Genomic DNA, 13,884 nt, shown 5'->3' with positions numbered 1-13,884 from the left:
CCCTAATCTGAGCTGCAACCACCGCCATCACTTTTGCAAGCACCCGAGGTATGCTGGTAAGGAAATAAGCATCCTGCAAGTCCAACGCTACCACCCAGTCTCCAGGGTCGAGGGTAGACAGGACTGAGCTAATGTCAACATTTTGAACTTCACCTTCCAGAGAAAGCAGTTGACGTCCCTGATATCCAAGCTAGGACGCAGGCCTTTGTCCTTCTTGGGTACCAGGAAGTATTGGGAATAACAACCCACAACCTACTGCTTGCACAGGGACCCGCTCGATAGCTCTCTTGGCCAAGAGAGCCGTAACTTCCTGACGGAGAAGGGCCAAGTGATCCTCCGAAATGCGATGGAGAGTTGGTAGCATGGAGGGAAGGGTAGTCTTGAAGGGGAGGGAGTAGCCCCTCCAGACTATCTGGAAAACCTACCTGTCCGATATGATGCTGCCAGGGGAGGGGTGAGGGCGGATCCTGCCACCCACTGGCAAATGGTGGTCCTGAAAGGTCGGACTAGGAAGGTTTGGCGGGAGCTGCAGGGGGACACTGGTGGACTGGCCCGCCCTCTGGCCCCAGGACTCACGACGTTGGGTCCCACCTCCCCGGCCGAGCAGAGGTTGGGTGGCTTGTGCGGCCCTGTGTGGAACGTGGTGGGGCATCCCTTCCGTCGCCACCAGGCGAAAGGCAGACTGCGTGGGGCAAGAAGTCGCTGCAAGGCCCAAGTTTTTGCCCGTAGCTCTAGAGCCCTTGAAGCATTCAAGCGGGTTGACTGCCTTATTGCCAAACAGATGACGGCCATCAAAGGGCATCGCCAAAAGGGTAGATTGTACATAGCCTGAGAAGCCAGAGGTTCTGAGCCAGGTGTAGCGTCTCAGGGCTACTGACGTGGAAATCGTCCTGCCCAGCAAGTCGGCAGTATCCAGTCCACAAACAGGTGGTGAACTTAGCTACTTCTCGATTCTCAGCGACAGTGCAGGTGAGCATGACCCGGGCCTCCTCAGAGCACTGTGGCAGCACTTGCCCTTGCAACAGTGTGTGTGTAATGGCATAAGGGATCGGTAGTGTTCACCGACCGCAGTCCTAAGCTGGTGGAAGAAAACATCTTTTTTCAACAGATGGTCCAGCTTCTTGTATTCCCTATCTTGAGGAGCTGTAGGGGAAGCGCTTTCTTTTGAAGAGCAGGCTTGGACCACCAAGCTCTTGGGGATAGGGTGTTGCAAGAGGAAAAGTCGGTCGCCAGGGGCCGGGCCGTGGCACAGCTGGCTACCTCCATCAGAGTCAGGAAAGCCCGCTGGGGAGGCCGCTCTTTTTCACACACTGCGGCTAAGCTCTGGAACACCCTCCCTTTATCCCTTCGAGGAACTACTAATCATCTTTCCTTCAGGAAAGCCCTGAAAACTCACTTGTATGCTAAATCCTGCTGATCTGCCCTGAGCCCACGCTAAGTAAGTTTTCAGTCATAAGCGCTACGAGGCCTCCGGGTAGATAGCGCTATACAAGTGCAGTTTCAATTCAATTCAATTCAATTCAATTCAGTCATCCTATCCACAAGAGCCCCAGTGCTGGGCTTGGCCCAGTAGAACGTCAGTGAGGGCCTCATTGAAAGGCAGCAAGGGCACCGAAGAGGCTGCTGCCGACTGAAGCACCTCAGTCAGGACGTTAGTCCCGACAGCCACCGTAGGAAGCTCAAAGCCCAAGGCCTACACAACACCACAGTGTAGGAAGCTTCTTCCTCTGTAGCCACAGTAGCGGGAGAAAGCATACCAAGGTCTGGGGAAGTGTCCAGACCACTGGCATCACCCATCTCCTCTCTCTAGTCTGGGTCTTCAAGCTAGTCTGCCAGAGGGTCAACAGGCATCTCCCAGTCCTCCTCACTCTCCTCTGGCCACCACTCAAGGCGAGAACGCATGCCAGGGAAGAACAGCAGTACAAAAGTGCGCTCCGGAGTCAGTCGATGCCGGCCCGGCTCCAAGTCAAGGGGGAGGCCGGGGACGCAACAGGCGTCGGAGGTGGCGGAGGCACAGTCAGAGAGATTGGCGCCGAGGAAGGTACCGTGAGGTTGACCGGCACAGATCCGGATCCAGGCCTAGATTCTTGGGAGCTCTGCAGCACCGAGGCCGGAGCTGCCAGCATGGAAGGCCTAGAGCCCACAGCCGAGTCCGCGGGCCTGAAGGCGCGACAGCGGAGTCAAGCTGCCCAAAGATAGAATGGAGGGCTTTGAAAAGGAACAAATCTGGGCAGGGAACGCTCTGGCCCCGGGAAGGGAGGGAAGCTCAGAGCCGTCCCAGCAGGCTCAGAGGGCGGGACCGGAGGACGACAACCCTCTGCGTCGGTTGACAGACGGGGAGAAGGCAAAGAGTGACAATGCTTCTTCGCCTTCTTCTTCTGCTTCGACTTACCCAATGACGAAGACTTTGATGAGGAATGCGGATGGTGGCTCCGTGACCGGTCCCGCTATCTTTCTCTCGACAGGGAGCCGCAGCGGCGCGGAACAGACTGCCTGGCCTCCAGAAGCTTTTGGGACAGCTCCCGTAAAGACTTCAGGTTCATGGCCTGACAGTCAGAGCACAACTTCGGGTCGTGATCGCGCTCCAAGCACCAGATGCCCACAAGGTGCGTATCCGTGACAGACATGAGCTTATGACAGGAGTCACAAGGCTTGAAGCCGGTCTGATGATGGGACAACCCTACGTGCACCAGGAATCAAACTACTCAAAAAAGATGTCAACAAAAGTCAGAAAAGTTCTAGTGAAAAAGTGACTAAGGGTACCGCTCTCTCCAGATCTGCTCTGGCTGGCGCGGAAAAAGAAAGAACTGATGTCAGCACGCAGGGGCAGTGTCTAAGTAGATACCGCAACGTCATCCCAGCAATCACCGCGCCGACGACAAACGCAGAGTCGACAGATGCAACCTACCGACGTGCAGGGGCATTTGTGAGAAAAAATTCTTTGGATCCAGTCCGACGCATCAAGGTAATTTAAGGTAAGGAATTTATAACTAATGGTCTCTTTGAGATTGACAGTATATCAGGTACTGCCCTCAGGGCCACGTATGAACTTCGTATTAAGACAGTACAGAAGGAATTTCTGGTCCTACCACTGAGTGGTAGGGACAGTCACAGGTTTTGAATGGAAAACATCAGGATGAGATTAATATGGCATCGCAACTGAATTTTGCTCACTGTAAAACATTTATTTTAATAATAGACTATCAGGAGCCACCAGAGTTCAAGTTTTAGATGCAGAATTTGTATTGGTGTGGCCTTTTCAAAATTTAATACAGAAATATTTCTAATAAAAATATATAGTTGTAGGAAAGTTGTCATATTCACCTACCTTCTGCATACAGCCGCTCTGCCAGAAACACTGCATCTCGGTAAGCATAGTGGTTAAGAGCATGCCAAACAGCAGCCTGGAAATAGGATAACAGAAATGTTAGAGCAAATCTGGAACAGAAAAGAACATCCAAATCCTGGTTCAGATATGCAAATACATAATGAGGAACTGCACTGAAATACTCCAGTCATAAGCACGCTGAAGAAATAGTATTACATACATTGAAGGCAAGCTACACAACCATATTAAACTAGAAATGGGAGTAGCTACCCTAAACGATTTGCATCATAATTGTGATCTGTTTAACATTTGATTAATTTTTACTCCTTTTAAGGTCAAATGGAACTTTTTTGAAACATTGATGTGCTACGCTTTTGGACGGCATGAAAACTGGAAGGCCTTGGTAGGGCAAGTTCCCCTTCTAGCCATTCACCAAGTAATCTATGAATTGTATATCCTTCATTCATGTCCTGCAAATGAGTAAAGCAAGTGATCCCAGTCATGGTGACTGAACAGACTTTTAACTGGTTTGATCTGATAGGCTTTCTCCCCACCGGTGCACCATAACCATCAAATTGTTGTAATCCCACAGCTTAAGTTAACCCCTTCTGCGCTGCGCACTTTTTCGCCCTGTGCAGGAGATTTAAATAGTGGGCGCGATTCAGACGGCCCTCCGCACAAGCCCACCGTGATGAATGACAGCAGGGGGCTGCCTTGGGCACCGAAAGGGTTAAAGGGGATAATAGCTCATCTCACTGAGAAAGGTGTACACTTTGTTTTTCTGATCATTCATCATCATCAAAGTGCTAAATGAGAGAGAGCCAAAAATTGCCAAAGACAAAATGACTGTCATTGGCAAGCATTTGATTTTTTATTTATTGGTTTCTGTTTTTGCAAAGGTACAACAGACACAAAGTGTAAAGTAGTAAAAAATGCCACCAGCTAAAGATGAATTGCATATGCAGTCAAAAACAAATAAGTAGAAAAGTACCATCATTAAAAAAACACATGAAACTGAAGTACAGATGTAAGAAAGTGCCCTCTTTTGCATGGTTGCCCCCACTTTTTGCCGAACTGCAGATGTATTTTGACTGAGTGTGCCCCGAGTTCCGGCCAAACAGGTACTACAAGCCCATGTTCTTTCCCTAAAACTGCATTAAGAGAAAACAAAATTGGCACTCTATAGACACAGGTAAATGGTACCAATGGCACTGTGGCCAGGGAAGGCCTAGGGTTGCCGCACTTTTTGTGCCACTCTTAGAGGCCCTGTACCTTTATATATTCATTCTCTCTCTCTCTCTCTCTTCCTCTAACTCTCGCAGATCTCCTCTAACCCTCGCAGATCTCCTCTAACCCTCGCAGATCTCCTCTAACCCTCGCAGATCTCCTCTAACCCTCGCAGATCTCCTCTAACCCTCGCAGATCTCCTCTAGCCCTCGCAGATCTCCTCTAGCCCTCGCAGATCTCCTCTAGCCCTCGCAGATCTCCTCTAGCCCTCGCAGATCTCCTCTAGCCCTCGCAGATCTCCTCTAGCCCTCGCAGATCTCCTCTAGCCCTCGCAGATCTCCTCTAGCCCTCGCAGATATCCTCTAGCCCTCGCAGATATCCTCTAGCCCTCGCAGATATCCTCTAGCCCTCGCAGATATCCTCTCGCTCATATTCTCTCGCTCATATTCTCTCGCTCATATTCTCTCGCTCATATTCTCTCGCTCATATTCTCTCGCTCATATTCTCTCGCTCATATTCTCTCGCTCATATTCTCTCGCTCATATTCTCTCGCTCATATTCTCTCGCTCATATTCTCTCGCTCATATTCTCTCGCTCATATTCTCTCGCTCATATTCTCTCGCTCTCTCTAATATGTTTTGCTGCAGAACAAAGTGAGGAGTTCACAATCAACACATATCCGCTCTCGCTCTCATATTCGCTCTCTCGTTCAGAGAGAGAGAATATAAGTGAGAGAATATGAGTGAGAGAGAGAATATCTCATATTTCGCTCTCCCGCTCATATTCCCTCTCCCGCTCATATTCCCTCTCCCGCTCATATTCCCTCTCCCGCTCATATTCCCTCTCCCGCTCATATTCCCTCTCCCGCTCATATTCCCTCTCCCGCTCATATGTTTTGCTGCAGAACAAAGTAAAGAGTTCACATTCCACACATCCCCGTGTGCCATACCTACAACCCACTGCACTGGCATATGTCAGCCACCCCTACAGCTGGGTGCACTATACCAGTGGTGAGGGCACTGGTGCATAAGCCCTGTCCCCCTACAGTGTCTAAGCCCATCTTAGACATTGTAAGTGCAGTAATGCCATTAAGAGTATATGGTGCTGGAAGTTAAAATGTGTTGATGCATGCTAGTATTTCCCAAACATATTGTTAGAACCGGCTGTCACTAGTTGGCAGAGGTATGCACTTCTGACAAATAGGGACACACCTTTTCTAGTCAGGGCAAGGGGATCACACCCTTCGATAACCCCTGCTCACCCCCTTTGTTAGCTTGGCAGAGCAGAACAGGCTTATCTCAGAGGCTGTGTGTTAAGCAATTATGACCACATACAGTAATAAAGTGAATACACTACAAATGGACACGACACAGTAGTATTATAAAAATAAGTATTTTTATATAAGGCTTAGCACAAGACCAAATAACGACAAAACTGTACACAATCGGAATAAATACGTTGGGAAGGAAAAAGGATAGTTCAAAGGTAGTTTCTTCTTTAGGACAAAAGTCTTTAGTATCAAGCAAATCTTCTTCTTGGAAACACAGTTCTTAGCAACAGGGTAACTCACACGGGAGCTACACGACGTCGAGGCAAAGATAATCCCAAGGTTCGGCGTCGACCGCGAGGAGCGCTACGTCGAGCCTGGAGTCACACGGACCCCCAACAACACAGTACCTTTAGGAAAAATGAAGTACACGATGATCAGCGGCGTCGAGCAATACGGCGTCGCGTCTTCGGTGTCGATCAGGCCTCAGCAGGCGTCGTCGATGATGCGGTTGCACAGAGTGAGCAGCGCTCACAGCGTCGAAGGGGGCACACAGTTGATGCGATCAGCAGCGGTGCAGACACGAGGTCCTCTGGAGCTAGAGCCGTACTCCCACTCACTGGCGTTGCTGCTGGCGTCGGTCGGGCCCGGCGTCCGGTCGTCGAGATTGCTGGTTCTTTCAGAGGTGCTGGATTCACGATTCCAGCAAATAGCACTTTAGCAGATGAAGTCCTTTAGCCCTGTGACTTCTGCAGGAGACTGGCACTCTTCCAGTCCTTGGAGATTTTCTTAGCAAGCGTGAGAGTACACACACAGTTCCTCTCTCCTGGTTCCTTGGCAAAAATAAAGAAGCACTGCAGGATTCGCCCAACAACAGCACACTGGCAGAAGGGGTAGGCAAGTCCTCAGCAGGCCTCTTGTCCTTGGTTACAGGGTTCCTTGTCAGAAGTGATCTGATTTCTTAGTTCAGGGGTCCTCCTCTTATACCCCTTTTCGTCTTTGAACCCTTTGTCCATGCCGGGGATTTCCCAACATCCTGGGTCTGGTGTGGGTGGAGCCAGGCAGTAGCACCTGGCCTATTCATTGAGCAGGGCTGGGTCCTCAGACGCCCAGCAGGAGGTGGGGCCAGCATTGACACCGGCAGGAGCAGAGCTATCGGCCTCCTGGCAGGAGGTGGGGCTAGGATCGTCCATGGCAGGCACAGAGCCATCAGCCGCTTGGCAGGAGGTGGAGCCGGCATTGTATCAGGCAAGGCAGGCTATCAACAACTACTCTCCCCCTACTCTCAACGTAAATGTCCCACTCATCCCACACTGACTCATCCAGACCTGTGGAGCCACCCAGCTCCTGTCACACACACGCAAGACCAGCAGAAACCAGATATGGTTAGACAAGAAAATAGACACTTTCTAAAAGTGCTATTTTCAAACCCAGAGTCCAAAAACCATCCACACCAACGGATGCGTAATTAAACCCCGAGTTCAGGGATACCAAACTCGACATTGCACCGTGCTCCCCGAGCCAGCTAGGATCATAGCATTAATAATCCCGGCGGCCCATTCTAATCAATGGAGAGCAGGCTACCTCGCAATAGTGAAGAACGAAGATGGCGGTAATTCACTATTAGGACATGCCAACTTGGTCAGGCGTGTCCTACCTTACACTTACAAGACACCCTGCCCGCGGGCCTACCATAGGGGTGACTAACATGAAGTTAAGGGAAGGTTGGAAGGGCTAGCAAGTAGGTATACTTGCGCAGCCTGCGTGACAGTACAAGACTGCACGTGGGTCTCGCAATGACCGACCCGTAGACATTCTTTTACGAGGCCGCTCTTGTGGGTGGCACAACACGTGCTGCAAGCCCACGAGCGGCATTTGTATTTACAAGCCCCGGCACTCCTGGTGCACTAGACTAGGGACTGACAGTAAACCAAATAAGCCAAACATGGATACAATAGATACATCAATTTAACATCGGGAGCACTTGCGCTATGGCACTGATCAGCAGTGACACTGCGCCCAAAGCATATACCAGCAAAACATCGTAAAACAGTAGAGGCAAACAGAAAAAATGGAGGAGAGACTCAAGCCAATGATGTCAGGTCTAACACGTGTCCCCTCCAGCTGAAATGTGGGGAGAACTACCCTTGACCTAGGGAGTCCTCATCACTAAGGCGGAAAAATCTGGACAGACCATCAGCATTGGCGTGATCTGTACCAGGGCGGTGCTCCACCGTAAAGTCCATCCCCTGTAGAGAAATGGACCACCTCAACAGTTTCGGATTCTCACCCCTCATCTGCATCAACCATCTGAGGGGCCTGTGGTCTGTCTGAACCCGGTGAGTCCCAAACAGGTAGGGCCTTAGCTTCTTCAGCGCCCAGACCACAGCAAATGCTTCTCTCTCTATCGCACTCCACCTCGTTTCCCTGGGAAGTAACCTCCTACTGATGAAGGCTACAGGCAAGTCTCGGCCCTCTTCATTCACCTGAGCTAGAACAGCCCCCACTCCATGCTCTGAAGCGTCCGTCTGGACAATAAATTCTTTTGAAAAGTCGGGTGCCTGGAGTATAGGTGCTGTGCACATTGCAGATTTCAGGGTATCGAAGGCCGTTTGACAGGCGTCAGTCCAAATCACATTTCGCGGTTGCTTCCTGGAAGTCAGCGAAGTCAAGGGGTGCACAATGTTACCGTAATCCTTGACAAACCTCCTGTAATAACCCGTGAGTCCTAAGAAGGCTCTCACCTGAGTTTGGGTTTTGGGCGGCGCCCAAGCCAGGATGGTATCAATCTTGGGTTGCAGGGGGGCAACCTTGCCGCTCCCTACTTGGTGCCCCCAGTACACCACAGAACCCTGCCCAATCTGGCACTTACTGGCTTTGATTGTGAGGCCTGCTCCGCGCAGGGCCAGCAACACTTCCTGGGGGTGGCGCAAGTGTTCCTCCCAGCTGGCGCTGAACACTGCGATGTCGTCCAGGTAGGCGGCACTGAAATCCTCCAGTCCAGCCAAGACCTGGTTGACCAACCTCTGGAAGGTGGCAGGGGCATTCTTCATCCCAAAGGGCATCACCCGGAACTGGTATAGACCATCTGGTGTGGAGAATGCTGACCTCTCCTTTGCCCCATCAGTCAAGGCGATCTGCCAGTACCCAGACGTTAGATCAAACGTACTAAGGTACCGGGCAGCCCCCAACCGATCGATGAGCTCATCAGCTCTGGGGATGGGGTGCGCGTCAGTCTTCGTGACCGAATTGAGCCCTCGGTAGTCCACGCAGAACCGGAGTTCCGGTGAAGCACCAGGCGCTGCAGCCTTCGGGACCAAGACCACTGGGCTGGCCCAAGGACTGCTAGAGGACTCAATCACCCCTAACGCGAACATTTTGGAGACCTCCTCCTTAATGTACGCTCTGACCTTGTCAGTCACCCTGTAAGCCTTGTGCTTCACAGGAGGGCTGTGTCCGGTGTCAACGTCATGGACACACCAATGCGTGACACCCGGAACCAAGGAAAACAGATCCGGGAATTGTCCCAACAGTTGGCGACAATCCTGTTTCTGCTCAAGGGTCAGTGTGTCAGAGAGGACCACACCATCCACTGACCCATCTTGCTCTTTAGCACACAGGAGGTCAGGAAGAGGCTCACTCTCCTCCTCCATTCCATCATCTGTAGCTAGGAGCATGCCCACTTCGGACCTTTCTAAGTGGGGCTTCAAACGGTTGACATGCAGGACCCGCAAGGGGTTCCTGGGAGATTTCAAGTCCACCAAGTAGGTGACATAGCTCTTCTTCTCCACAACCTTAAACGGTCCAGTCCACCTGTCCTTGAGCGCACAAAGTTCCACAGAGGACATGACCCACACTTCCTGACCAGGCTGAAGCTCTACCAGAGTGGCATTCCGGTCGTACCATCGCTTCATCTCCTCCTGGCTGGCCTCCAGATTTGCCTGAGCAAGTTCTCTGAAGCGCCGAGTCTGGTTTCGGAAGGCCAGCATGTAGCTGTATACATCCTGGGGAGGTTTCCTGGGAGATTGCTCCCAGCCTTCCTTGACCAGACTCAAAGGCCCTCTTACCGGGTGACCGTATAAGAGCTCAAAGGGGCTGAACCCTAGAGACTTCTGCGGCACCTCACGGTAAGCAAACAGGCATGGCAAGAGGACGTCCCATTTCCGCCTCACTGGTTCTTCGAGACCCATAATCATGCCTTTAAGGGTCCGGTTGAATCTCTCAACCAGCCCATTTCCTTGAGGGTGGTAAGGAGTGGTGAACTTGTAGGTTACCCCACACTCCTTCCACAGAGACTTCATATAGTTCGAAATGAAGTTGGTGCCTCGGTCCGACACCACCTCTCTGGGGAACCCCATCCGGGAGAAAACACCCATCAGTGCCCGTCCCACCACGGGGGCCGTCACTGTCCTGAGAGGGATGGCTTCCGGGTACCTTGTGGCATGGTCCACCAAGACCAGGATGAACCTGTTGCCCAGGGCTGTCTTGGGGTCCAGGGGCCCAACAATGTCAATACCCACCCGGTCAAAGGGGGTGCTGACCACTGGAAAAGGTTGGAGGGGAGCCTTCTGCTTCCTTCCGCTTTTCCCACTTGCCTGGCAAGTGTGACAAGTCTTGCAATGGATGTCTACATCCCTACGCATCTGAGGCCAATAAAAATGGGTGACAAGCCTGTCATAGGTCTTGTCCTGCCCCAGATCTCCAGCTAACGGAACGTCATGAGCCAAACCCAGTAGGAAGGCTCTGAAGCGCTGGGGTACCACCAGTACACGGGCTGACCCAGGCTCAGCAGCCTTAGGCTCGCTATACAGGAGGTCGTTCTCCCAGTACACAAAATGTGACCCTGACTGATCACCTGAGGATTGGGCTGAGGCCTGCTGCCTCATGCCCACAAGAGAAGGGCACACTTTCTGTTCGGCACAGAATTCCTCCCTGGAGGGACCACCATCCTGCTGCCAGTGGGTCAGCTCGGGCAGATCTCCCAGTTCTGCAATTTGTTCCCCTGTGGGCTCCAGGGTATCCCCCTCAGGGTCTACCTCCTCCTGGACCACGGGAACTACGGGGGCCGGTTTCCCGCGCCTCCTGCCTCTTCTCTTTACAGCTGGGTCCTGGGCCGTACTTTCAGGCTCCGGGACCCCATCAACACCCTTACTCGCTGTCATCGAACGAGTGGTTGCACACACCCACTCTGGCACACCCAACATTTTCAAGTGCGCCGCTCTCTCCACCTTCGCCCAAGGGGAGTCTTCTAAATCATTGCCCAGGAGACAATCGACAGGCATGGCGGGCCTCACAGCAACCTGAAGAGTACCTGACACTCCTCCCCCTCCCCCCCCCCCCCCCCCCCCCCCCCATTCAAAGGAAACCTGAGCCACCTCACACTCTTTCTGGGAGTTGTCGGCAGCTATCACGGGGTAGAATGCGTGGGGAACCACCTGCTCTCTGGACACCAAGTGACACTTGACAGCTGTCACACTCGCTCCGGTGTCTGAGAGCTTCCACTCTCTGGCCATTAATGGTCACCCACTGCCTATATTTACTAGTGTTACTAGGCAGAGGGGGTGGAGGGACCATTTGCATGTCTCCTAGCGAGACTAGGGACATTTCTGCGGGACCCCTCCCACCATGGACAACCATCTCCTCCCCTCCCAAGGCTACACTCGCCAACTGACGGGGGTGCACGCGGCGGTGCATTCAAATCCTTTTTGGGACACTGGGGGTCATAGAACCGGTGTCCCACCTGCCCACAACCGTAGCAGGTTAGGGGGCCCCTATGAACAGGTTTACCCTTCGGGCCCCTGGCTTCTTCTCAGGGGGAGGCTGGGAACCTTTCCCTTGGTTCCCTTGGAGATTTCTTTGGGGCCCTTTCTGAGACTCCTTCTGTTTACCCTTGTCCCCCCCACTCTTCTGCTGGGGACCCTGCCCACCTTTGGCTGAGTCTCCCACTGGACCCTTGTGGACCCTGGTACTGACCCAGCGGTCCGCCTCCTCAGCAAGTTTTCTAGGGTTAGATATCTTGCTATCAATCAGGTGCTGGCGCAGCTCTGGAAAACAGTTATTAGACCAGAGGTATTCAAACTTTTCCAGGTTGAGCCCCCCCCAGCTGAATTCCCCCAGATGTTGGGCCCCCCCACCACCCGACCGAAACCTCGGGAATCCGGCACACCACATGATCGACTGCAACGCGCACACCACGGGCCATATCAGGCAAACAATGCTCAACACAACAAGAGTGCCTAGCAAACTGCAGGCCTGTGAGTGGGTGTGGCGAAACGACCATCCACCCACCGACTCGTCCACCATCCACCCCCCCATCGATCCATCCACCATTTCACTGATCCATCCATCCCTCCACCCATCCATCTACCCTTCCAACCATACACACATCCATCCACTCCCATCCATCCCTCCACTCATGCATCCATCCTCTCTCCCACCATCCATCCACCCCTTCACCCATCCATCCATCCCCTCACTCATCCATCCACCCCCTACCCATACATCCACCATGTCACCCACACATCCACCATTCCACCCATCACTCCACCCATACATCCACCACTCCACCCATACATCTATTCACCCACATGGCAACATAACGACGTCTGGTGGCCGGCTCCACCCGACATCCCTTGCTCTCCTTATGTCTCCCTCGCTATGCCTCCCTCGCTCTCCCTCTGTCTCCCTCGCTCTCCCTCTGTCCCCCTCGCGCTCCCTCTGTCTCCCTCGCTCTCTCTCACTATGCCTCCCTCGCTCTCCCTCTGTCTCCCTCCCTCTCCCTCACTCTGCCTCCCTCGCTCTCCCTCTGTCTGCCTGTCTCCCTCCCTCGCTCTCCCTCTGTCTGCCTGTCTCCCTCCCTCGCTCTCCCTCTGTCTGCCTGTCTCCCTCCCTCGCTCTCCCTGTCTCCCTCGCTCTCCCTCTGTCTGCCTCTGTCTCCTTCCCTCGCTCTCCCTCTGTCTGCCTGTCTCCCTCTCTCGCTCTCCCTCTGTCTGCCTGTCTCCCTCCCTCGCTCTCCCTCTAGCTGCCTCTGTCTCCCTCGCTCTCCCTATGTCTCCCTCGCTATGTCTCCCTCGCTCTCCCTCTGTCTCCCTCGCTCTCCCTCTGTCTCCCTCGCTTTCTCTCACTCTGCCTCCCTCGCTCTTCCTCTGTCTCCCTCTGTCTCCCTCGCTCTCCCTCACTGTCTCCCTCGCTCTCCCTCTGTCTGCCTGTCTCCCTCCCTCGCTCTCCTGTCTGCCTGTCTCCCTCCCTTGCTCTCCCTCTGTCTGCATGTCTCCCTCCCTCACTCTCCCTCGCTCTCCCTGTCAGCCTCTGTCTCCCTCCCTCGCTCCCCCTCTGTCTGCCTGTCTCCCTCCCTCGCTCTCCCTCTGTCTATCAGTCTCTGTCTCCTCCCTCCCTCCCTCTCCCTCTTCATCTCACCATGCTTGTGTGTGCCCGGGCTGACACAGCTTCTGGGCACACACACACTCAGCCAGCCGCACCCGAGCACTTCACACCTCTTTAAGAGACCATTCGCATGCTAATGAGCTTTGTTCAGCTCTTAGGCCCCTGCAGCACCACTGACGGAAATCGCCTGCCCTCACAGAGAGTCTCTAGATGTCGCGCTGCCACAGGGACAAAGGAACGGGCACAAAGGGAAGATCGGAGTGGAGCGCGCGCCCCCCCTGGGATGGTGCCGCGCCCCCCCAGGGGGGCGCGCCCCACAGTTTGAAGAACCCTGTATTAGACAAATGCTCCCAAGCAAACAAATCATAAAGAGCTTCATAACTTTCCACTTTGCTGCCCCTTACCCAACCATCCATGGCTCTGCAAAAATAAGACACATATTCAACCCACGTCGTACCAGGCAACTTCTTACATTCTCTAAAAGCTTGTCTGTACTTCTCGGGGGTTAGGCCATACCGCAACATTAAAGCATCCTTCATATGAGCATACGACATCCTATCCGCAACAGGCATGTCTAATAGGGTATCTCTTCCCTCATTCACAAAGCGACCCCACAACCCCGCTCCCCAATTCTTCTCAGGGACCTGATGGGCCAACAATGCTAACTCATATGCTTTAA

The 13,884-nt window shown here is 53.1% G+C and overlaps 1 protein-coding gene across 1 annotated transcript in view; it reads right to left on the bottom strand.

The window, feature by feature from the left end:
* Window positions 1-13,884, bottom strand: part of LOC147716928 (cell division cycle protein 27 homolog) — a 380,802-nt gene that overhangs the window by 295,772 nt on the left and 71,146 nt on the right. Inside the window, exon 2 of the mRNA XM_086923797.1 lies at window positions 3,329-3,404. Coding sequence (XP_086779923.1) covers window positions 3,329-3,404 — 76 coding nt within the window. The remainder of the gene's footprint in view (window positions 1-3,328; window positions 3,405-13,884) is intronic.

This window comes from Lissotriton vulgaris, chromosome 5, assembly GCF_964263255.1.
Source record: "Lissotriton vulgaris chromosome 5, aLisVul1.2, whole genome shotgun sequence".
Taxonomy (NCBI): domain Eukaryota; kingdom Metazoa; phylum Chordata; class Amphibia; order Caudata; family Salamandridae; genus Lissotriton; species Lissotriton vulgaris.
Note: the sequence above shows the minus strand (reverse complement) of the source record. Positions and strands in the feature narration are given on the sequence as shown.